The sequence below is a fragment of the Kwoniella dejecticola genome, chromosome 5, assembly GCF_000512565.2.
Source record: "Kwoniella dejecticola CBS 10117 chromosome 5, complete sequence".
Taxonomy (NCBI): Eukaryota; Fungi; Basidiomycota; class Tremellomycetes; order Tremellales; family Cryptococcaceae; genus Kwoniella; species Kwoniella dejecticola.
In genome coordinates, this window is record NC_089305.1 from 13865 (window position 1) to 36531 (window position 22667).

The 22667-nt window shown below is 48.6% G+C and overlaps 9 protein-coding genes across 9 annotated transcripts; 5 read left to right on the forward strand and 4 right to left on the reverse strand.

The window, feature by feature from the left end:
• Positions 1 to 96: 96 nt before the first annotated feature.
• On the reverse strand, positions 97 to 4146 carry I303_104114 (uncharacterized protein; the record flags this gene model as incomplete). The annotated part of the gene is made up of 14 exons (XM_065968907.1): positions 97 to 252; positions 337 to 556; positions 615 to 655; positions 720 to 1063; positions 1121 to 1178; positions 1244 to 1519; positions 1568 to 1739; positions 1803 to 1867; positions 1938 to 2459; positions 2507 to 2620; positions 2677 to 2840; positions 2900 to 3663; positions 3736 to 3910; positions 3966 to 4146. 14 exons carry the CDS (start codon positions 4144 to 4146, stop codon positions 97 to 99), a joined length of 3252 nt encoding a protein of 1083 aa, XP_065824979.1.
• A 327-nt stretch (positions 4147 to 4473) lies between these two features.
• On the forward strand, positions 4474 to 6754 carry I303_104115 (uncharacterized protein; the record flags this gene model as incomplete). Its single annotated transcript, XM_018408201.1, has 7 exons — positions 4474 to 4498; positions 4648 to 4718; positions 4782 to 5090; positions 5176 to 5526; positions 5591 to 5718; positions 5786 to 6142; positions 6190 to 6754. The coding sequence occupies 7 exons, from the start codon at positions 4474 to 4476 to the stop codon at positions 6752 to 6754; spliced, it is 1806 nt and encodes a 601-aa protein (XP_018263412.1).
• A 73-nt stretch (positions 6755 to 6827) lies between these two features.
• Positions 6828 to 8525, reverse strand: I303_104116 (uncharacterized protein; the record flags this gene model as incomplete). Its single annotated transcript, XM_018408200.1, has 4 exons — positions 6828 to 7090; positions 7158 to 7802; positions 7878 to 8106; positions 8169 to 8525. 4 exons carry the CDS (start codon positions 8523 to 8525, stop codon positions 6828 to 6830), a joined length of 1494 nt encoding a protein of 497 aa, XP_018263411.1.
• A 498-nt stretch (positions 8526 to 9023) lies between these two features.
• I303_104117 (uncharacterized protein) lies at positions 9024 to 10863 on the forward strand (the record flags this gene model as incomplete). Its single annotated transcript, XM_018408199.1, has 5 exons — positions 9024 to 9411; positions 9480 to 9678; positions 9748 to 10237; positions 10296 to 10512; positions 10571 to 10863. The coding sequence occupies 5 exons, from the start codon at positions 9024 to 9026 to the stop codon at positions 10861 to 10863; spliced, it is 1587 nt and encodes a 528-aa protein (XP_018263410.1).
• A 155-nt stretch (positions 10864 to 11018) lies between these two features.
• Positions 11019 to 13169, reverse strand: I303_104118 (uncharacterized protein; the record flags this gene model as incomplete). Its single annotated transcript, XM_065968908.1, has 3 exons — positions 11019 to 11622; positions 11668 to 12763; positions 12863 to 13169. 3 exons carry the CDS (start codon positions 13167 to 13169, stop codon positions 11019 to 11021), a joined length of 2007 nt encoding a protein of 668 aa, XP_065824980.1.
• An 802-nt stretch (positions 13170 to 13971) lies between these two features.
• Positions 13972 to 15689, forward strand: I303_104119 (chlorophyll synthesis pathway protein BchC; the record flags this gene model as incomplete). The annotated part of the gene is made up of 6 exons (XM_018408197.1): positions 13972 to 14046; positions 14101 to 14373; positions 14568 to 14631; positions 14771 to 15048; positions 15156 to 15325; positions 15407 to 15689. 6 exons carry the CDS (start codon positions 13972 to 13974, stop codon positions 15687 to 15689), a joined length of 1143 nt encoding a protein of 380 aa, XP_018263408.1.
• A 512-nt stretch (positions 15690 to 16201) lies between these two features.
• I303_104120 (uncharacterized protein) lies at positions 16202 to 18990 on the forward strand (the record flags this gene model as incomplete). Its single annotated transcript, XM_018408196.1, has 13 exons — positions 16202 to 16410; positions 16523 to 16581; positions 16675 to 16754; positions 16874 to 17011; positions 17075 to 17249; positions 17335 to 17445; positions 17540 to 17746; positions 17808 to 17862; positions 17945 to 18050; positions 18115 to 18205; positions 18328 to 18526; positions 18624 to 18761; positions 18852 to 18990. The coding sequence occupies 13 exons, from the start codon at positions 16202 to 16204 to the stop codon at positions 18988 to 18990; spliced, it is 1707 nt and encodes a 568-aa protein (XP_018263407.1).
• Positions 18991 to 19488: 498 nt separating this feature from the next.
• I303_104121 (uncharacterized protein) lies at positions 19489 to 20474 on the forward strand (the record flags this gene model as incomplete). Its single annotated transcript, XM_018408195.1, has 4 exons — positions 19489 to 19749; positions 19839 to 19988; positions 20060 to 20177; positions 20260 to 20474. 4 exons carry the CDS (start codon positions 19489 to 19491, stop codon positions 20472 to 20474), a joined length of 744 nt encoding a protein of 247 aa, XP_018263406.1.
• Positions 20475 to 20651: 177 nt separating this feature from the next.
• Positions 20652 to 22323, reverse strand: I303_104122 (uncharacterized protein; the record flags this gene model as incomplete). The annotated part of the gene is made up of 5 exons (XM_018408194.1): positions 20652 to 20736; positions 20797 to 21451; positions 21503 to 21933; positions 22012 to 22071; positions 22124 to 22323. 5 exons carry the CDS (start codon positions 22321 to 22323, stop codon positions 20652 to 20654), a joined length of 1431 nt encoding a protein of 476 aa, XP_018263405.1.
• Between the last annotated feature and the right edge of the window lie 344 nt (positions 22324 to 22667).

Below are 22667 nucleotides of genomic sequence, written 5' to 3' on the forward strand. Positions count from 1 at the left end.
AAAACGAAATAAGGATGATTGTCAAACAAAACATGCATTACATAGAGCATTGCTGCGCGTCTCGTATTCACCTGTTGTGTCAACATGAAGAATCCTCTAAGACTGTAAGAACCCCGTACGACGCCAAGCATTGACCATTCGGATGATCTGGGAATTGTCAATTGGGCTTAGGTTGCGAATCGTTGGGGAGGAGGCGGAGGCGTTGGTGACATCAACAACAACGTCAGAGGGTATTTTTGCGGATTCACCATACTGACGGAGGATTTAACGAGATCAGCTCATCAAGGTCGAAAAAGGTGGAGAAGCGTGATTCGAAGATAGGACGGGCTGACTCACAGCTGTTTTCCACAAATCCAGCATCTGCTTACTTGGATTCTCTTCTAAGTCATCAGTGCTGGCTTCTACCCTCCGTAACCATTCTACTGTTTCCAAGCGTTTAAACGATAATCCAGCTGCTTTCAGTGCATCGAGCACCGTACTCCATTCGATGTTAAGAGGGTGAACAATGTGGTAGATAAGAGGGGAAACGGATTCGCTACGAGTGATGATATCGATACTATCCCGGCATTTCAGTATAGAGTTATTTGTCACGGTCGGAGTATGAGATCACTTACATTGCTTGAGAAGCTAGATCTACCGGCAGCCATGACGGTCGCTGCCATTGCCGAATTAGCCTGTAGTAATCTACTTGAGGATTGAATGCGAAACAACAGACTCACTTCCTGAAGTAGAGGCAATGACCCGGTTGTTTGCGCAGTGCGTATGAGCAGTGGCCATCCTTCTTTCTCATTCCAATGTCCACCATGCGTATCCCCACACAGTTGGCCGACCCGCAGGATGTGAACTCGATTTCGCAAGGTATCACTTTCAGCGGCTAGCCTACATATCTTCTCCGTCACCCATTTCGATTGGGAATAGCCGATAGGCGACGCTGTTGCAGGATCATCCGAGGGTTCCTCGAAGTATCGCGGCGATGGTTTTCCTAGTACTGACGCGAGGGACGAGCAATAGAACATCTTGCCCCTTGCAGTTTTCGCGACAAGATCTAGAAGGTTCCGTGCACCTATCATACTGTGATCAGCATTCTCGCGGAAGTGGTTTGATACTGATTGTCAATTACCTCTAATACTGTCTTCGAAAGATACTAGAGTGCTAGTGAAATGAACTGGCCAGGCAGCCTATTCCACAATTTGTCAGAACGACATGGCTGGACGTTTTCTGAGATCGTTGAATAGAGACTTACGTGTACCACTACATCAACAGTTCTCGCAAGATCATGGAAAACCTCCAATGTCAAGCCCAAATTCGGATCCACAAGTTCCGCAGCGAGAACTTCTAGTCTGCTATCCGCTTGAAGCTGTAGACCCCGCTTGGTCAATTCACCTTGTACTCTGATACGCGCTTGCTCGTCACCTTCTGCCCTGACCAGACATATCACTTTGTTCAACAAGGTAGAGGGTAGCTGAGCGAGTTGATGGACAAGGAAGGAGCCAAGAGAGCCAGTAGCTCCCGTGAGCAGCTATGTTCCGGTCTCAGCCTCTCTTCGCATATGTAAATGACGACTCACAATCGTTGCACCACCCGCTTGAGCGACATCACTGTGCGTGAACCCATCCTGTCCAGAGTCATCGAAATTGCCATACCTCACGAGGAGATCTTCCATCAGCTTGTGAAGATTGTCCGCTTGATCGCCATTCGCCGAATTGCGCTCCTGCAGATCGTAAATATACTGAGATAGGCTACCAGCATCAGTGAGTCAGCATGAGGTCACTCGGCGGAGAACAAATATAGATCAAATGTACCGATTTATACTGGGCTTTTCGAATACGACGTTGTTGGGTAGGATAGTACCTCCCGTGTTGAGATGCTGTAATCAGGACCCCATAGAGCAATACATGAGCAAACATGGCGATCGAGTGAGTGGGTTCAGAACTCACCTTCTGGAGAGATGTCCGTATCCTTGTAGCCATGAGCGAGTCCACACCCCAGCTGAATAGGTCTACATCCGGACCCAGCTTGTCTAGCTTCAAGCGCGAAGCTACCGCATCCTTGATATGCCTTTCTACTTCCAGCTGTATCTCTTGCAGCGATCTCTTGCGCGACCCAGCATCACCTCTGCCTTGTTCCTTATATAGTTGGTCTATCTCCTCTTTGAAGACCTCATATGCTACTCCCCGTTGGATTGTACCTTTACTACTCTTGGGAAGTAATTTAGCAGGGTTGTTGACGATGAAGCACATGTCTTTGGTAATTTGGGCAAAGGAAGGCGACTGTACGTTTGATTGGTCGATCAGAGGTGCAAGGTCTTGCATCATATTCGTAGGAAAAGGAATTTCTCGTGGGAAGAGAAGTACACCGAGTTGCGACTGATCTGATCCGACAACCAGAGCATCTGCAAGTAGTTGAGACGAACGAAGAATAGTTTCTATCGGGCCAGGGGATGCTTTCTCTCCGTTACTCTATATCGTCTATCAGTTATGACAGCGGCATGGATGGCATGACTCACAAGCACAATGACATCGTCACCTCGTCCTACGTATCTCCAGACATTCTTTTTGGTGGGGTGTGGTTGGTATAGATCGCCAGTGGCATAGCTGCCATCATCGCGATTCGATTTTGTCTGAAATGATCAGTCAGTTTGGTGCAAGTTCTACGGAATGCGAGGGGATTCCTTACCTTACTGAGCCATCTGTCCGTGACCACCATCTCGTACCTTGCTCCATCCGGCGACGAATCCTTATCAACAGGCTCGAATACTAGAGCGTCACAGTATGGAGAGTCATTTCTGAGCCATTCCCAATCCTTTTCTACAGCATAGTCTCGATGAGAGCTCAGCAAGACTAAATTCATAATTACATCTGCTCAGCAACTTATCGTTAATTCAGGTAGACCGACTCACATCCGCATTCACTGCTCCCTAGCCTGCTGACCAACCTGATCCCCTTTCCAACCATCATATCTCCGATATTGGTGTCTAGCGGTGCTCCTCCCGTGCTAACATAGTCCATTTGCCGAAGCATCTCGACGCCAGGTCCTGTCTCGTCCTCCACCAGAGTCGATAGAATATACGGTACCGATAAGAACGAGGTGACTTTAAATCGATGCTTTCTCTCTTCCGCTTGAGCCTCAGACAACTTGTAATCTTGATGAGCCGGAGGTTCTTGGCAGGCTGCTACTGCCTGTACGATGTTGTCGGAGGTAATGGCTACATCTGATGTGGGATAGAAATAGATCATACTCCTAGCCATCCAAGCTCGTAGCAGGTCCGAGATTCCACCATGAAAAAGCGGGGTCGTGGTGAATGCTGCCGATCCAGATGGTACAGGGGTCCGCGATGTTTGAGGTGATGGGGCGATGTAGGACGGTAGAGCGCGACGAGGTAGCACCGATACGCTGCGAGAATGGGTGTTGGGTATGGGCTTAGGAGTACCGCTAGTTCCCGACGTATGGAAGACATGGGATATGCTGTCTACGTCCTTTACGGTGCAGCCTAGAGCGGGGAGAGGAGGATGCTCCGACACATCGGGAAGTACGACAGTTGAGATCTTGTCGTTCAGTTGATGAGCGGTTTCAGCGAGCTCGGCATATTTGGGATGGAAGATCAGTCGAGAGGATGAGGATGAGTTGTACAAGTGCGCGATAGCTGAAGGGGAACACTGGGGTCTTTGATCGATTGAAGAAGCCTGCCTTAGTACTTCGTGATCATGTATATCCCAGTAGACAATGATGACTCACGCTATAAGAACCACTCCGTATCCCAGTCTCATCAATGCAATCCACGCTAGAAGGAAGTCCAGTCCTGTGGGACACAGCAATGAAACGATCCTCGCATCAGGCTTGTTGTCCCCAACGCCATTGGACGCTAGGCCATTGGCCAGTCGTGAGGAGAGATCCAGGAGCTCTGGAAAAGCTGTAAAAACCGTAAGCTAAGCCGGAAGTTTCTGATCGCTGAGAATGCTGCTTACAGTATCGATCGCATGTCCATCCTGCATCATCTGATCTGGAGGTGAACCCAACGACCTTCTCCTGTCCGAATTCCTCTGCACCATTTGCGATCAACTGAAGGATATTTTGGATGTCATGAGGGAATTCTTCATTTTGATGTTGGGCGTGACCTGCGGTAGAGACGAGATATGAGAGGGGCATTCCCGCGATGATATGCTGCGATTGTAGTTCAAAATTGAAGCATCTACTCTACTGTCAGAATACATGATGTATTCAGTCCCCTTCACGTTAAGTCTGTGACAATGTGACAATAGTATTCGATCTAGGTATGTGATGATAAGATCTTAAGCTTGTTGTCGATGATGTCCGATGATTTGCTCATCGTTGCCGTCATCGACTAGAGCCGGAATTCAGGGTGTAACATCATGGTGACCTTCTCCAATTTCACCTTCGTTCAAAACTATCATGCTTCAATTAATGCAGTATGTCAACTCGGCTGAGCGACAGAGTCAAGGCATCTTCATTCGCATGCAACAGCTGCCGCCGGAGAAAGGTGAGTACAATGTGCATCAATAGGGATCCCACCTGATTACCTCTCACCGCAGCGGCGCTGTGACGCGAACACTCCTATATGCGCTCAATGTCAGAGGAATGACCTGGATTGCATATATCCTACCAGACGTAGGACAACGAAAGATGTAGAGGAACTACAAGGAAGATTAGAGAGTCTGGAGAAGACTATAGGGAATCTGACGGCACAACTATCGCAAGAGGTGAAATCATTTCTGCTGCTTTCTGCTCTTGCGACGATACCCGGCTAACTTGGACCATCACAGAATGTTCGCTCCAGCCCTATAGCATCTCGTACGCTTGGTCAACCGGGCAGAAAGGAGCGGAGATCCTCTGTGAACGGATATCTGCCTCTCGACAATGTGTCACCTATCAACGAATCCCATACTCCGGCTCAAGCCCAGTCGTCGTCCTTCTATCGTTCTGCTCGTGCGCAACAAGAACATCGAGGACCCGAAGCCCACGTACCCTCAGCTGAGGTGAGGACCAAGCTCATAGACAATGCGAGGCTTCAGAAGGATATAGAACCGTTAGCGTTGTTTATGTTCGCGCATAGTCTGCCGCAGGCACCAATCGTGAGTCTGTACAACCTCCTCGTTGCTCTCATCGGGATCTCTGCGATTTCAGAAGGGACGCTTATCGACTCTAAATATATGACAGGAATTGTACGAAAGCTTGCTCGATGCACATTGGACTTGGATTCAGCCAATCTACAACTTCATTTATAGACCAGCATTTGTCAGAGGCCTGTGCAATGAAAGCAACAGCCCTTACTTTTCGCCCTTCTTGCTATATGCCCTACTCGCTCATTCCGCTCGATTTTGCCGAAACTATCCAGTGATGCTAGGCTATGAACCTTTAATCAATCAGTTTTGGGAAAAGGCGAAGGGTCTGCTAGTTGAGGAGCTGGAGAAACCCAGTTCCGTTTCAACTGTGCAAGGGTTACTCCTTCTGAGCGCGATTGAAAATTCACGGGGGAGAACTTCGCAGAGTTGGTCGTACAGTGGGCTGGTCAGTGTATTTTCCGTATTTATACGTCATCCCCATCGGAGTCAGCGCTGACTCAAACGCACAGGCATTTCGCATGGTGCAAGATCTCTCACTACAACTTGACAATCAAGACTCGGTCAATGGAGTGCAGTTGACGGACGAGGACGTGGAAGTTAGACGTCGATTGTGGTGGAGTGCATACTTTTGGGATAAGTAAGTCGTTTTACCTGATATCTCTGTTATAGTGTCTCAGACCTGCCAATTGACTGGGCCACGCTAGACTACTCAGCGTGTACTTCGGCAGGCGGCCGATGCTTCGAGAAGTCCCCAATAGTCCCCCTACCGTTCTAGCAGACGATTCCACCGAACATGATCCCTGGATCCCACTTTCCAGGAACCTCACGAATTACATCCCTCAACCTGGCTACGCGGTATCATGCTTTGCCGCGGCATGTCGGACCGCTACACTTCTAGATCAGCTATTGGAGCGGTACTACGGGAATGGCGCAGCTTCTCAAGGCGTGCAGGCGGAAGATGAAGATCTCATGGCGCAAGCCGTTTCCTTACTATCCGATTTGCCCCCGCAATTGCAGATCTCGAATAACCTACCCGGCCATCATCATATTGTGGTATTAAAGTGAGTCATTCTTGGAATCTTCGGAAGCTCATCACCTTTCTGTATAGCTGTCTGATCAATTCTGTCATCATCTTAACCCATCGACCTCACTGTCTGTCTACATTTCACCCCACCCCCGATACCATCGCTCAACGCTGCTTGGACTCGGCCGATACCGTTCTGCAATTCGCACGTACACATTTCTCCGCCTACGGGGATTGCAATTTCGTTTCTATCGCTTGGTCAATCTTTACTGCGAGTACGATATACGCTCTCCACGTAGCTGGTATGCCTCCTTCACAACGCTCTTGTCCTTCGGCTCAAAAGTTCATCGAGACTGAGACGATGCTAAGCCGAATAGCGGAGTCATGCGCAGTCGTCCAGCTCGCCGCTAAAGCTGTGGGAGATCAAGTCCACAAATTAGGCATTCAAGATCCTACCTCGGCTCTTATCATTGACACGAATAACCCAAGCTCAATCAGCAACGCTTTAAGCGTCGATGCCGATCCTTTTCATAATCTTGGTGAGCATGATCCGTTCTCGATTGAACCCGACAGCTTCGCCAATATGTGCAACAGCTTCTTCTTCGCTCAAAACTCGTGGGATCCTGCCTACATCAATCAGGACCCGTGAATGCATTGTCATAAATGCATAAACGGATATATAGCAAGTATTCTGATCACCACGCATTGAGGACATGATCAGCTCAGCGCCCTGCAACAACCTTGTCCACCCAGGCCAAGCACGAACCAAGGTAGTTTCTTGGGTTCATTCTCCAGTCTATATCGTCCTCAGTCAAGTATTTTGTCACCTGCTTGTTCACTTTGAGCAGATCGTTGAGTGATTCTCCCGTTTCAATACATCTTTTACAGTCTTCGTAGATGATATCGTGCGCTTGTATTCGACCCACTTTGTCGGCTAAGCCAACCATGACATGTTCAGCCATGATGAGCCCATTTGACAGCGATACTGTATGTTGTAAGCAATATCAGCAAGAGTACAAGCGTATTGGTTCCGTCGTCCACAGAGAACTTACAGTTTTTGACCATTCGCTCAGTATTAATGGACATGTTTGACAAAAGGAAATTGGCTTGATTGAGAGAATTGGAAGCATACGTGAAAGTCTCAGGGATTACGACAAATTCTAGATGCCAAGGGCCAGTCGGTCTTTCGAAATCGCCCACGAGTGCATCCATAGCGGTAGAAGCGTGAGATCGGGTCAACTTAGCGATAGCAGTGATGATTTCGGACGAAATTGGATTTCTTTTGTGCGGCATTGTACTGGAAGCGCCTCGATGTGGCACGAAGGGTTCTTTGACTTCTGATATCTCGATTGCTGACAAGAGGATGATGTCGAATGCGATTTTTGCCAATGTTCCACATACGTTTGCTAGGAATGAGACGATTTCCGCGATGTGATCTCGAGCGACATGGATACAGATCTTTGGCTCGGTCAAACCCAAGTATTTGCAGATTGCCGAGATAGTCCGTACTCCATCGGGCTCGACACCTTCAGACCCCATGCCCATACTCCCTAAGGAGCCGGAAGCGCCACCGATAGACGCCAGTAGAGCTCGTGGACGGATCTGTTGTAATCTTTCAGCGTGTCGATCGAGCGCATCGAGATAGATCGCGCATTTGTAGCCAAACGTAATCGGAAGAGCATGTTGCAGGTGAGTACCTGTGAGCGTATCGTGGTCCATTTCAGTACGTGCCTAATATGAGAAAACGAGTTAGACAAGACGGGCGGACTCACGGCCCATCATGATCGAGTTTCGGTGTTCTTTGGCAAGCTTTAACAAGGTCGACCTGGCTTCATTGATCTGCTTTTCAACAAGATCAAGTCCCGCTTTAATCTGCAGAGACACCGCCAAGTCGTGTATATCTTGAGTGTTGAAACCGATGTGAACGTATTTTCCGGATTCGCCGCACATTTCTCCAATCTGCCTGATGACTGGCAGAATTGAGTATCCCACTATGTCCGTCTATGATCATACTCGCAAGTCAGTGCGAAGTCGGGGCAGATCGTCAGTGAGTGTGTGCGTACCTCATGCCTCAATCTCTCCAAGTTGATCTTCGCTGGATCAGCGTACTTTGCGATTTTCGCAGCTTGTTCAGCCGGTATGATCCCTAAGTCTCCCTCAACTTTGGCCAGAGCCACTTCTACCTCTACCAATCTGGCAACATAGGCTTTGTCGCACATGATCTCACGCATTTTGTCTGTACCAAACATCGTTCTGAAGACCGCTGAGTCCAGCATGGAGACATTGCCCGGCAATGAATGAAGAGGCGAGGGGAGGTCAATTCCCCACGAACTGCTATCCCACCCTGCGCCGACCAGTCCTCCTCCATTTTCCCCATTTACCGCTCCATTGGGTGTTCCGTTGATGTAAGGACTAGGCATGTTGCTCAAAGCAGCTTCGAATTTAACAATACTGAATGATATTTCAGTGTACTTAGTGAACTTAGGTGGATAACATCTCCTCGACTTCTGTTCGGCACTCGTCTATGCTTTATATACACCTTCAGAACCCCTATTTGGTCCTGTACCTTGAGATCTTTCCAGGTATCGGTGGGTAGTTCCGATTCATTGGCGGCGCAAAAGGAGCTTTTCTCCGCAGAATGTTGTACAATCGTGTCAAGTGACCTCCGTTTTTCTCCACTGTTACGGCAGCAAGAGGGATTCCACATTGGCGGTGAAAAATCAGTTTTCTCCGCTCAGATCCATTTTCGGCTGACCCACCGGGCCCCCTATTACATCTATGGGGTCTGACTGTTGTGGAAGACCGACTTTACCTCGTATCTGCTTTCAATATATAAACGATCATCTTCAGCAGGATCGAAGATGTGAGGGAGTTGCCAAAGTCAATCATCCCCGTCTTGCAAACGTGTAAAATCCAAAATGAGCTCCATACCCACGGCTACCAACCGATATGGAAACAATTTCCAGCTATGTATGAACCTGTTGGTCGTTATACCCACTTTCTTGGCTATGGGATTATCCCAGAGCTGGATGGGCGGTGTGGCATCATACAAAAGTTTTTACCGACAATTTCCTCAAATCGACACATCGACCACCGAGGGCGATATCAAAGCGCAGCATTCCATTCGACAAGGCGCGGTCAATGCCAGTCTTAACCTTGGAGCGATTGTCGGCTGTTTGTCTTGTATCTGGCTCGGCAATTGCCTCGGTCGACGAAAGACTATCGTGCTCGGTGCTGCCATCACAAATTTTGGCACTGTTCTGATGTGCACTTCTTTCTCCATGCCACAATTCTGTGTAGCTCGAGGTAAGCCTCGTATGGCGTTGATATACACCCGGTTGGCCTGCTGATGAATGTTGCACGTCGAATTGTAGTCTGCCTCGGCGCTGGTCTAGGTATGATGTCCTCGACGGTACCAGTGTGGCAGTCGGAAATCAGCAAAGTTCACAAACGAGGTCATCACGTCATCGTGGACGGTATATGCATTGCAGGAGGTATCGCTGCTTCGGGATGGCTGACCTATGGCTTCTGGCGAATCGATACTACGTCTTCCTGGCAGTGGCGAATACCAGGGTACGTTCAGCTCACCCAGTATATCGGACCTCCGAGACTAACTACATAATGACCGATTGACCATCTTAGAATGTTCCCGGGTATCTTTGCCACCCTTGTTCTTCTCTTCACATTCATATTTCCCGAGTCACCTCGATGGCTCGTCCTCAAATCGCGAATTGACGAAGCGCGAGCTATATTCGCTCTGGTCGAAGGAACTTCACCTGAAGATCCTCGAGTGGCGCATGACCTAGAGGCCGTGATCAGGTTGAACGAAGCTGCTGCCGAGTCCGCCAGCTTGTCGAGTCTTTTCGTATACGGCAAAGAGAAGATGCTATACCGACTAGCCTTGGCCGTCTCCGTCCAATGGTTCACCCAGATGAACGGTGCGGGATTGATCACATATTACTCGAACCAGCTCTTCGCTACGATTGGTCTCGATACAGGCACTTCCAAAGTCGTCGCTGCGTGCGCATTGACATGGAAGTGGGTCTGCTGCTTCATCGCTTTCTTCACTATCGAACGAGCGGGAAGAAGGAAATTGTTCATGATTTCTGGTGCAGGCATGTCGGTTTGCATGGTGAGTCGGAGCGAACCTCATACATTACAACAGACACGAGGCTGAAACTGCCTCTTAGTTCTGCCTCGCTATATGTGGATCACAAGTCAGCGATGACAGATTGGCTCCAGCCTATGCAGGAGTTGTATTCGCTTTCATCTTCCTCTTCTTCCTGCCTATTGGCTATCTTGGAGTCAATTTCCTCTATTGTCAAGAGATCATCACCAGCAGATACCGTGCACCTGCTTCGGGTATCTCCACTGCCACCCATTGGCTGACTGCTTTTGCAGTATCTCGTCAGTTATTCAACGTGTCCCATGACCGTTTGGTAAACGCTGACACATGTTTCACCAGTGACAACCCCGTTGGGATTCACCTCGATCGGCTGGAAGTACTATCTTATCTGGGGTGCTTCGTCGGCTACGATTGTACCGACAGTCTATTTCTTTTATCCTGAAACAACCGGCTTGTCGGTGGAAGAGATCGATAAAGTATTCCTTGAATCCAACGGGATATCCTCTTTGGTCAAAGATGCTGAGAGAGCCAGAAAGGCGATTCCCAGAAATGCTCCAGACACCGTAGCTAGAGTGGAACACATGGGAAATGTAGATGAAAAGCCTGAGAACGAATTTATCGAGAAGGTCTAAAGGCGGTGTCGGAATTCACAATACCCTTCATTGATGTGTGGGTTTTAAATTGTTGTCAATCTTCAGCTCGCCATCACATGCATGCTATTACGAGTCCCGCGTGACAATGTGACAAGATGCGTATTTGAATTGAAACCAACAGAGTCCGGCCAATATTACCAATTAACTTTCTCTGCTCCATCTTCCCCTTCATCCTCTTGTATGTTCCCATCACCGTTCCGGACATCATACGCTGCCTTCTCATCAACAACATCAGCTATTCCATCAGAAGCCTCATGCTCCTCCTCTTTCGTCCGTTGACCGTGGGATGAGACAGGTGATTGTGGAGTATCTTCAACAATGATATCCTGTTCCGCTATGTCCTGATATATCTTGTTTGAGATAGGCGATGATCCCCTTGTAGGTGGAACAGAGATGGAGTGGGTCACTGATGGAGCAACAGAAACTGATCTATCCCTTTCTGCTTTGACGAAATGATCGTCTGCGCCGAGTGTCGAATCTTCTGGTGCAGGTGTCATTGTTCCAGCTCGAGATATGCTGTCTCCACGTATACTCTCAGTAATATCCACTTTCTTCTTCTTGTTTGCTGCGTTTGCCGCCTTCTTTCGCTTAGCGGAATTGCCCTGGAGTGCAGCCTTGAGCTTGATCTTCTCTTCCTCTTCCAGGATCTCCTTCAACTTCTCTGTCCCTTCTATCTCATCTTCCTCGTCATGCATTTGTTCTTCTGACCGGAATTCTGCCCATCTTTCGCACATCGGTCTAACCTTAGTGTTGTTGTGACTGACTGAGTTGCTTGTTTTAGACTGTTCACCATTTGGCTTATTGAGAGGAAAAGCGAAGTCGGGACCGGGATTGAAGGTGGCTTTACCTTTCCCAAAGCATGATATCATGGGATAGTATCCTAACGTTCCATCATCATGTATAATCTCATCTTCCTTGATCTTCTTACCATCAAGAGATATCGGCGGGAGCGGTGTGAAGTCGTATATGTTTTCAAAGGCCGGACCAGTGGACTGACCATTGATGAAGAACTCGATTCTTGAACCTTCTAGGGTGTTGAGAAGTCGTGTAGTTGAGGTGGGTTCAGATGGGTTACTATCTTCCTTCTTCTTCTTGGTGTTCTTAGTAGTCGCTCCCTTTTTACCGCCACCCTTTTTGGAAACACCGGCGTTCCCATTGATCTTGCCCGCTTGGTCATTGATATCCGGGTCCAATGCTAGTTCCGCCGCTTTCTTCTCTGCGGCTTGCCTTTCTGCCAAGAGCTTGCCCTCTCGGTCCACCAGACTATCCATCTCTTTCGAAGGCATATATTCTGCACTTTCAAAGTAACTCTGGTTCTTGTAGATGAACTGTCTTCTAGTCCGTTTAATCCGTCTTGGATCGGTTTGCCGCAGGGTGTGGGATGCTGGTCTCAGCGGTAACTGTATGAGACATCCTACTACATCGCCGGTGTGGAAGGACGTCGAAGCGTAGGGTTTTGGTCTCGATATTGTTATTTTCTCTCCGCCAACATCTCTAATTCCGTAACTGTAGGCGTCTGATCCGACGGGACCATCGATATTGGCTTCCCTCCTTCCCCATCCCACTCTGACATGGGCGTTTCCCGCATCACCAGCTGTGAGATGACCTTTCCCACTTCCCACCGATCCGTTTCCTCGTTCAATCTTCACTTCGAAATACCATGTTCCCTCACGGACAGCTACATTGGCTCTGGCTGACCGGAAACCACGGTCATTGTATATAGACAAAGCCGAAGGTGATATGCGTATATACGATGACCGGTCGAGCCATGACATGTGGACTGGCGGTAGCGGAGGCGGATAAGGGATGGTACGATGGAAGGGGTACCGAGGATGTGGTGACGGTGTGGGCGAGATAGCGCAGGGCGAGTACCTGAAATCTGAGAAGAGCGATCAGATATACAAATGAATCAGCCGAGAGAAGTGACTGGTCAGATGATACTAGCTTCGCGGTGCAGGAAGAAGGCTCATGAGCTTACTCTTGACGATGGGAATATCAGCCCAGAGGAAGCACTCCTCTCCGTACTCTTCTCCATCGCCGCTTCCAGGTTGTTTGACACCTAAGATAGCATACTCTCGCCTTTCAGCAGCATCATTTCTCTCCCTTCTCGACAGTGCGTGCGATAGAGTCGATGGTCCCGGTCCTGCTAGACCTTCTGTCGGCCCCGCTAGTGACGAAGGAAGATTAGATGTGTCGACGGTTGTGAAAGGCGGTGCGGAAGCGGGAGCGGGTGTGGATGAGGCAGATGACGCTGAAGGGGATAGTCGACGCTTCTTGACGGGCATGTTGATGAGCCAGGGGATTGTCATTTATCAGTCTGAGCTAGATGCTCTTATGTCATGGAGGACGATGAAGACGACGATGATGATGATGAGCTAAAAAGGTTAAAAGACGCGTAAGACGGAGTTCGAAGCATTACGTAACGCCGGTGTATAGTCGGTTGATTGAGATTTCCCCTTCCCCCCTCTTTCCTGCTTGACCTATAAGCGATGCATATGCATATAGCGATATAGCAATACCATAGATCTGTGATCACCTGGTCCGACATGGGTATGAGCGGGCAGGTCCTGTCGATTAGCTCGTATATCGCAATCATGCTACAACCCGAAAGTATTTCATGCGGATTTTCCGATTCAACGAGCGCGCCGCTAGCAGGAGTAGCGACTATATTTGTTCGTCCTGTACATTAGGCTTTGGCAGCCGGACGCCGTAGGTATCTGGGACTCCAGGTGCATCATCGGAATGGTGAGGAGGCGAGGGTAATGCCGAAAGAATAGAGCGAGAGAGGGGGGGAGGGAGGGAGAGCGGTAAATTAGGCTAAGGATGGGATGATTGGCGGCGAATAAATCCCGCTCCTCACTCAACGTCACACAACAAGAAGAATAATCCACCGATATACCGAAAAAAATGTCAATAAGAAGGACAAGAGAACAACATCTATATCGCTAGAGCACAACAATCACACACCTGTGGACAGTCAGGAAACAGAAGATATACAGCCAGACAGCGAGAATCATAAAACACCGTGCTGTTGTAACGAGACGAAACGATTACTGAACCGCCTCTTCCACCTGTCAATCAACCACAATGTCCGCTATCGAGATCAAAGCCGACAACCCTTCGTTCGTCTTGCATGGTATCGAGGATGTCAAATATGATGTCGTGAGTACATGTCAATGCACTCTTGGACATCTTTGCTGACTGGTTGGACTGCAGCGAGAAGTACCAGAAATTAAGAACGATGAATGTCTGATAGCAGTCACCAAAACCGGCATTTGTGGATCAGACGTGCACTACTTGTGTCACGGCAGAATTGGAGATTTCGTCTTGGGAAAACCCATGTGTCTTGGTCATGAATCCAGTGGAGTCGTTGTCAAGCTTGGACCAAACGTGAAGAATGATGGCCGTATATCGACTGGTTCGAGGGTAGCGATGGAACCTGGAGTTAGCTGTAGAACCTGTACCGAGTGTAAGAGCGGGATGTACGAGGTAAGCACACCAGTCACGGGTTGTAAATCAGGACGAGTGAGGTGTGAGCCTCAGGTGGACGAGAAGTGAAGGAGGGCGGATGAGGGTGAAGTGTGAGTGGGGGCAGGGGTCATGATGAGGGCTATACGGAAGACTCGAAGGGCGAAATCAGTGCTAGCATGCTAAACTGATCTCTTCATCTCACCGCCCTATAGCTCTGTCCGCATATGGCTTTCGCTGCTACTCCTCCTACTATTTACGGAACATTGTGTCGATATTGTGAGTAGCCTCTGGCGGTTCTCTTGTCACGTACTGCCCTTCCTACAATCGGAACGGGATATCTCAACCCGCCTATGCTCTATTTCGTTAAAAGGAAGACCGATACAAGTCAAAAAGCTAATCAATCGTGAATCCACAGACGTTCTTCCCGCCGACATGCTTCATCCCCTTCCGGACACTGTATCGTTCGAAGATGGAGCTATGATGGAACCTCTTTCAGTTGGTGTACACTCTGTAGCAACTCTCGGTCAACTCAAATCAGATCAAGTCGTAATAGTCTTTGGCGCTGGACCTGTCGGTCTTCTCTGTATGGCAGTCGCCAAAGCATTAGGTGCTAGAAGGGTCATTGCTGTGGATATCCAACAAGAACGGCTGGACTTTGCTAGATCTTACGCGGCTAGTGATATCTTCCTACCTGTGGGTTTGCCCCTCCTACGACCAAACAAAATGACATTGATTTATCGCACATCGTGATGTCGTGATACCCGTCACCTGTAATGTCACGCTGATACACTGCTTCGCAGGGAGCAAGAGATCCCAATGAAGCCATGAATGTGTACTGCGCTCGAGTAGCAGACGAAATTCGAACTACCCTCAATATCCCTGCGAGAGACCATGGGGCTGTAGATCTTGCTATCGAAGCTTCGGGTGCACCAACATGTATACAGATGGGTATCAACATCCTCAAACCCGCGTAAGTCTTCTCGGAATTCCCCTTGTCGAAGTGTTATTACAGATCTTGAGCTGATGATTACGCCCATGTGATATATTGTAGTGGTACCTATGTCCAAGTCGGTATGGGTAGAAATATGAACGTTCCCCTTCCACTATTCCACGTAATTAACAAACAGCTCAAGGTCCTTGGTTCTTTCCGATACGGACCAGGCGATTACCCGTTGGCCATCTCCCTTGTCGAGCGAGGTTTGATCGACCTGAAACCCCTTGTGACCCATCGATTCCAATTTGAAGATGCCAAGAAAGCATTCGAGGTGACTAAATTGGGCAGAGATGAGAGCGGAAAAGGTGTGATCAAGGCTATCATCGATGGGCCCAAGTAGATGAGCGGACGACAGGACAGGTCTTCTCGCGTGTAATCATGACATCACGTATATAGTCAGTAATCGTTCCATGATGAATGTGGATGGACAATCAATGACAAGGTGTGAAGTCAAGTGACCACGAAGACAGATAGATCCGCCCATATACATCCTTGCTCGATACTGCCTATATGCAGTGCTTGTGTTGAAGCCTTATACACTTCCTCTCATGTTCGACATATCAGGTCATATCATTGATATTAGTCTACCATGATCGATGTGATCAAAACCGCAGTGGTCACAGGTCGATGATCCCGTTAAGTCCGCTCCCGGTCGCGCTTGTTTTCGCGTTGCTCCCTTGACCACGGATATGTCGAATTATCTCGCTGCTTTTGCATATCTTTATGGATCAGAGCGACAATTGTCTCACAATGCTCCGCAGCGCAATGTCATGACCTTGGCCGTAAAGAGTTTCTTGACCTGAATTCCATCACGAACCAAAGAAGCGTTGATACACATGACGCGACGCGATCATGACTCGCACCCCCGCAGCTCACTCACCCACCACGTCCATCGACTACCCAAATCATTCCCCTAACACATCTTTGCATCAACCGTTGCTGGCGGAAGAGGTAGAATTGGAGGATGAGGGCGAGTCCGGATTGCAGACGCGTCGGGAGGAGAGGGCGGAAATAGAAGGGGAAATCGATGAGGGGATGATCGTTGTTGAAGGTGAAGACACGTAAGTTGACACCCTTGTGGATTGACTCGTATGAACTTCCCTCCTAAATGGACAGCATCAAGCACCCAGTTCATCTGTACGTACATGGAACCATGGGCTGACCTGATGACAGCATTAACGCATTCGTATGGATCTTGGTCTTTGCGGCGGCTATATCTGGATTACTGTTTGGTAAGTCTGTCGACATCGGTTCTTCGTGGACGCGTTCACAGCCTCACTTCGCAATCTTCTCTCGAGCACTATCGCTTACCCTACGAGTCACAGGCTACGATACTGCGGCTATCTCAGGCGTACTCGTGACAATCAAGAATGATCTGGGCGGTGTGTTGACGGACTGGGAGAAGGTGAGTTCACTTCAATCTATCCGACTTGCTTCGACCACTACGCTATGACAGTCGATTCACCATTGATATCACTTCTGACCATATTGCGGACTTGCTGAATTGGTTTTCAATCACTTCAGGAAGCAATCACGTCGGCAACTACACTTGGAGCACTCCTAGGAGGACTACTAGCAGGGGGACTATCGGATTATACCGGTCGGAAGCCTGTCATCGTGCTGGCGAATATCGTGTTCATCCTGGGTTCATTGATTCAAGCAGTGAGTCCTGTACGATATCAGGCTATAACTTCCCAAGATCGAAATCGCTGATACACTGGATAGGCATGTCATACAGTCCACACCATGATCGCTGGCCGCTTGATCGTGGGTTTGGGCGTAGGCATAGCAGGCTGTATCGTACCATTGTACATCGGGGAATTAGCACCGACAAAGACGAGGGGGAGACTGGTCACGATTAACGCAGTGACAGTCACCTTCGGACAGGTAGTAGCATATGGTGAGTTCTTCCAGTGTCATTGGGCTTACTCCAGGCCGAAGTAGCCCGACGTCTGACAATTGAAGTGGTGGTACTACTACTCTAGGAATCGGTTCCATACTTCAGAACCTGCCAAATGCTTGGAGATGGATCGTAGGATTGGGTGCTATCCCAGCTATAGTTCAACTTCTCTCAATTGGTTACTTACCTGAATCTCGTTAGTCCAAGCTTCCCTCCTTGTTATCGGATCATCTTCACATCATTGTTAGCAGAAAGAGGGACTGCTTGTATTGATTGGTCGTCCTTTGCAGCTCGAATTCTCCTCCTTCGCTCCAACGTCCATGCAGCTCACCTCATCCTTTCCAAAATATATCCGCTCGCTACACCTCATCAGATAGACCAGAAAGTGGAAATCATGAAGAGAGCGGTCAGACGATCGAAGGAAGTCAATGATAGTACCTCTTTAGCGGAGAGGCTGAGGAGTCTGATTCATGTGGGAGCCAATCGTCGAGCGTTGAGTGAGTCCATACTTGCCTGATGATGAAAAGGAGTTGCTGATTCCAACTTATCCCCGCTCAGTCATCGGTTGTGGTCTGCAGATTTCACAGCAATTTTGCGGATTCAACACTTTGATGTGAGTTCTGCATTTCGAATAATGGCTACGCCGCATGCTATAGATGGTTCCGTCCGACTCATCGCTCGTGCTCTTCCCCTAGGTACTACTCTGCAACGCTGTTCTCCGTGCTCGGCTTCAAGAACGCAACAGCTGTCGGCATGATGGTTGCCTTGGTCAACTTCTTGTTCACTCTTGTCGCTCTGAAGGTGCGCTCGGCCATTGGACTTGATCGTGGCAACGTAAAACATGCGCTAAGCCAATTCGTCATAGATCGTCGATCCCGTAGGAAGAAGAATGACAATGCTTGTGACGCTACCAGTCATGATTGTAGCTTTGATCCTGGTGTCTCTTTTCCTGCACAGTGAGTTGTAACACAGCTTTCTTTCCCACCCATGGCGACAACATCAAATCACTGGGCTACTCTTTCACTCGAGTCTTAATCTCAATGCCCTTTCACTGCTGATTAATCACTTCTCACAATAGTTCTGACCTCGACAACGGGCGGGGTACTGGTAGAGGGAGCTGACTATCCCATTACGACATCGCTATGTGTCCTATTCTCGATGCTAGTATATGTAGCTGGATATGCGACGGGCTTGGGAAACATACCATGGCAGCAGGGAGAATTATTTAGGCTGGAGGTCAGAGGGATTGGCACCAGTATATCAACTGCTACGTGTTGGTGAGCCGAAGATGCCTCTATCCACCTTCCGTTTCTTGATCCACCAAGCAGAACCACAACGGACAGCGGCTGATTGCTGTTCGTTTCACACATTCAGGACCGGGAACTTGATCATAGCTGGGACTTTCCTGTCTCTCATGAACGCTATCACCCCTTCCGGTGCTTTCGGACTCTACGCATTCTTCTGCCTAATGAGCTGGGCGTTCTGTTACTATTTCTATCCGGAGACATCTGGGTGAGTGATCAACCTTGACTTCCTCGAGCATGGCTCAAGCATGCATACGTCACATGGTGACTATCGATGCTGATTCGCTTCGCAATCTAGTCTATCACTCGAAGAGGTATCCGTCATCTTTGAGAATGATTTCGGAGTGTTGCGATCTCAGCAGCTACGGAGGGACAAACTGGAGAAAGCGAGGATGACAGAGGTTGACCGATTGATAGACGAAGAGGTTTTGCATTGAGATGAGTTCACTCTCGCCAGTATACGGGTTCAATTTTGGCAATGATCAAGATTGATGCATTCACATGTCAAGATCAATGCATATGGAGTTTACAAAAACCGAAACCAGGCGGCACTCATTTATCCGGCACTCGAGTAATCCGATAGCGATGAGGCAATCTTACGTGCTTGATTTTCCTTCAAACGGTCAAAACCGATTGATCAAGACGTGATTGTCTTCGGCTTGAACCGTTTACACATACGATGAATTCGCGATCTTGAGCGAGCAGTACTCGGAAATCGACGAACCCAGTGCAAAGGCTGTCTTTGTCCTGTCGAGATGACTGAGGTCGAATGTATGACAACCAAATCAACGAAACATCCCATAACTTTTTCCCTTTGCGATTATCGTCTGCTTTAGCTACTCCATCACTCAAAGATCTCACATCCATCACTGCCTCCTTCTAATACAATATCGTCTGATAGTCTAGCTCACCTTCCAATTCGTGTGTTTTAACCAATGTCATCGTCAAACGGAAAGCAAATACCAAAACTCGGTGTTTTGCAATTGAAAACTTCCTTTCCCAGACCACCTGGAGATGTAGGCAATGCTCAGTCTTGGGGGAATATCCCCGTAGTCATAAGGGTAGTAGAGGAAGCGACTGGAGATAAGGTAGTTGGAGGTACATGGGGCCAAGATTTGGTGGATGCGTTCGTCCGAGAAGGAAAGAAATTGGTGGAAGAGGAAGGGGTAGTCGCTTTCGTGACGACTTGTGGTTTTGTAAGTATTTTCCCCTGCTCGCATTTTCTCACGCACCGAAGTCAACGCAAGACCACTTCGGTTGACTGATCTTGCGGGACTCGCTGTAGCTTGCCACGATGCACCCGTTCCTCGTTAATCGATTGCCGTATATCGGCACAACACCTCTACTCCAGGTTGCCTGGCTACAAAACAGCTTTTTCCCGGGCGATGACTCCAAGGAGTCAGTCGGAGTTATCACATTCAAAAAATCTGCTCTGGTAAGCTTCCTCCGTCTGCTTACACTGGGATGCGAGAAGTCTAATCGCTGACATGTCTATGGGAAATATAGACCATCAAACACCTGACCAGCGTTGGTGCCCATCCCGAGACACCCGTGTACGGATTACCTGAAGATACAGATCCAGAGAAGGGCGTGTTCAAAGCTGTCCTGGAGTCTCGTATACCATGTAAGTCTCAATGCATTCCAGTCTGAAGTGGTGCCGGAAATGGATGATAGAGCTGATTTCACCGATTGGCAACTCGTTATAGACAATTTCGAAGGCATGGAAAAAGAGGTGCTAGCTGCGGTACATCAGCTCACATCGAATCATCCTAAAGTCAAAGCGATCGTATTGGAATGTACGAACATCCCCCCATTCGCCCATTCAATTGAGAAGGCAACTGGATTGAGGGTATACGACGTGTTGACTCTAGGTACTTGGTTGTACAACGGGGCTACGCCCAGGGACTTTCGAGGACTGTAAATCCATTCATATGCATTCATACTCTGGTATATGCAAGGTGTCCGCATCATGATAAAATTTCAATTCATTATACCTTCAGGCCTGTATCATATCCGTATTTGCAGACGTCTTATCTAGTGAGTTAAAGGCAAGCATACCCAGCCAAGTCCAGGCAGGACACTCCAGAGACCAGGATCATCAATAACTCTGTCGTTGAGTGATCGTTATTTCCTGAGTTTCTAGGTTGTGGGTGGCCACTACGTTGGCCAAAAATCGATCTCCCCTGCAGAACATGTCAGTTGACAAGCACTATGTGCGACGATGACTTGGAACGCGTACTCACAGCAGATTCAATTGCAAGTCATCGATAGCAGCAGATCCGACAATGCTACTTGCACACTTGCCAGGTTCTAAGAATTCGGAGAAACCAGCAAATATGAGATCCTTCTTGTCGACCGTAAAGGTCACGTTGGCGATGGTGACACTGAAGTCAGGAATAGTAGCGTTGCACTCTACCTCATAGAAGCTGTAGGTCGAGTTGAAGACAGCAGGCGGCTCGAAAGCAGCGGCAAACCCAGCTGCTACATCGTTTGACAGAGTCATAAGACCCGTCCCGGAATCGAGAATGGTGACAGCGTCAGAAATTGCGGATGAGTTGAGTTTCTCTGATCCAGGGAAATTCCAGCTAGTGACAGGGACTGCCCACCAAGTGGCTGCCCCTTGAGGTTGTCCTACTGTGCAGTTCTGAGGGATATAGCATTCGGAGACATTGGTGATGACTGTAGCGTTGATAGCATCAGAGGTTGTTGTGGTGTTGCCCTCTGACGAAGCCGGTGCGATCTTCTTGGGCAAAGGAGTATTCAGGTTGGGGACAGTGACGGTTGTGTTTGTAAGAGGGATATCAGGCAGTCCGCCAAGAGTCAGCTGACCCAGGTCTTTGGTGGCATTCGTAGACATCTCTTGCTGCTGCGTCGGACGGTTGAGCGTGAGGGAAAAGTCTGACACAGGGTTGTTAGACAGAGGCAAATTCCAGAAGAAGCCATACTTACAAGGTTCAAATGCCTTTTCTCGTACGGCACGCATGATCCAGTTCTCGTAGAATACTCGTCGCCCTGCAGAGTCCTGTGATGCTTCCCCAATCGATCCAGCAAACATTCCCTCGGTCAAAGGCCCAGCGAAACCAATGATACCGTCGTTGTACCCATCAGCATGTGCCCAATATCCTCCAGCACCCGCTACAATTTCCTGATTTTCGACCGTGATTCCACCAATTGTGACGTTGGCCAGTCCCGCATCTCCGTATATTGTGTCGCCTGAGCCATAGGTCTGATTGAAGTGGTGGGGACCTATGTCATCGGAAAGGGGCAGGAGTGAGGAGGTGTTTAGGTAGGAACCACCGAAGGCGCATTGAGAAAGAGGGACTATTGCTTCAGAAGCGTTGTAGCAAGTGAAATTTGTAGTTGGAACCCATAAGTCGGCACTACGTTGGAGAGGGATCAACCTTTTGCGAGTCATACCATCGAAAGAAGGAAAAGAGAATGAAAAAAAAAACACATACCTCCCCGTGTCAAGTATCAGTTCAAATATTTGCCCATTGATATCTACTGGTACCGTATAGCTATACCAGCTGTTTAGTGCATGTTTTCAGTTTCAATGATGATGCAACTTACGCGGTCAGAAGCGGAGCACCATCCATAGAAACATTCAATCCCCCTATTTCGCCTCCGGACCATCGCTTGACCATAGACTTGGGTCGTGCAACCTGTCTAGTGATTGGTAGAGCATTGCGGGATACTGGGATTTTTGAGTGTGTCGGCAGCGCCGAGATGAAAGTTGGAAGTAAGCAGACAATGAATAGTCCGCTGAACATGTTTCAAAATAACGATTCGCAATGCGAAGTGATGGCGACCAGTAGGACCACCCACATCTGGAGGTCATCGCTCTTTATAAGTCATTGTGGAAGGTTCCTTGCTGCTCTTGAAGCGGTGTTGTCAGTCGGTGCTGAGAAGGAAAAAAGGAGCTAAAGAGAGGGAATGACATCAGCAATCACTTGTAGCTGTAGAGGTGGTGAAGTTCTCACGTCATAATCGTACACGTGTGAGATCCTGTTCTCCGCGTTCGGCGCCAGAACAGGAGGAAGGGGGAAGACGGGGAAGAGGCATGGAGCTGCATATGTGCTCGGCGATCTCGGTGATTTCCGTCCCGCTGATCGGC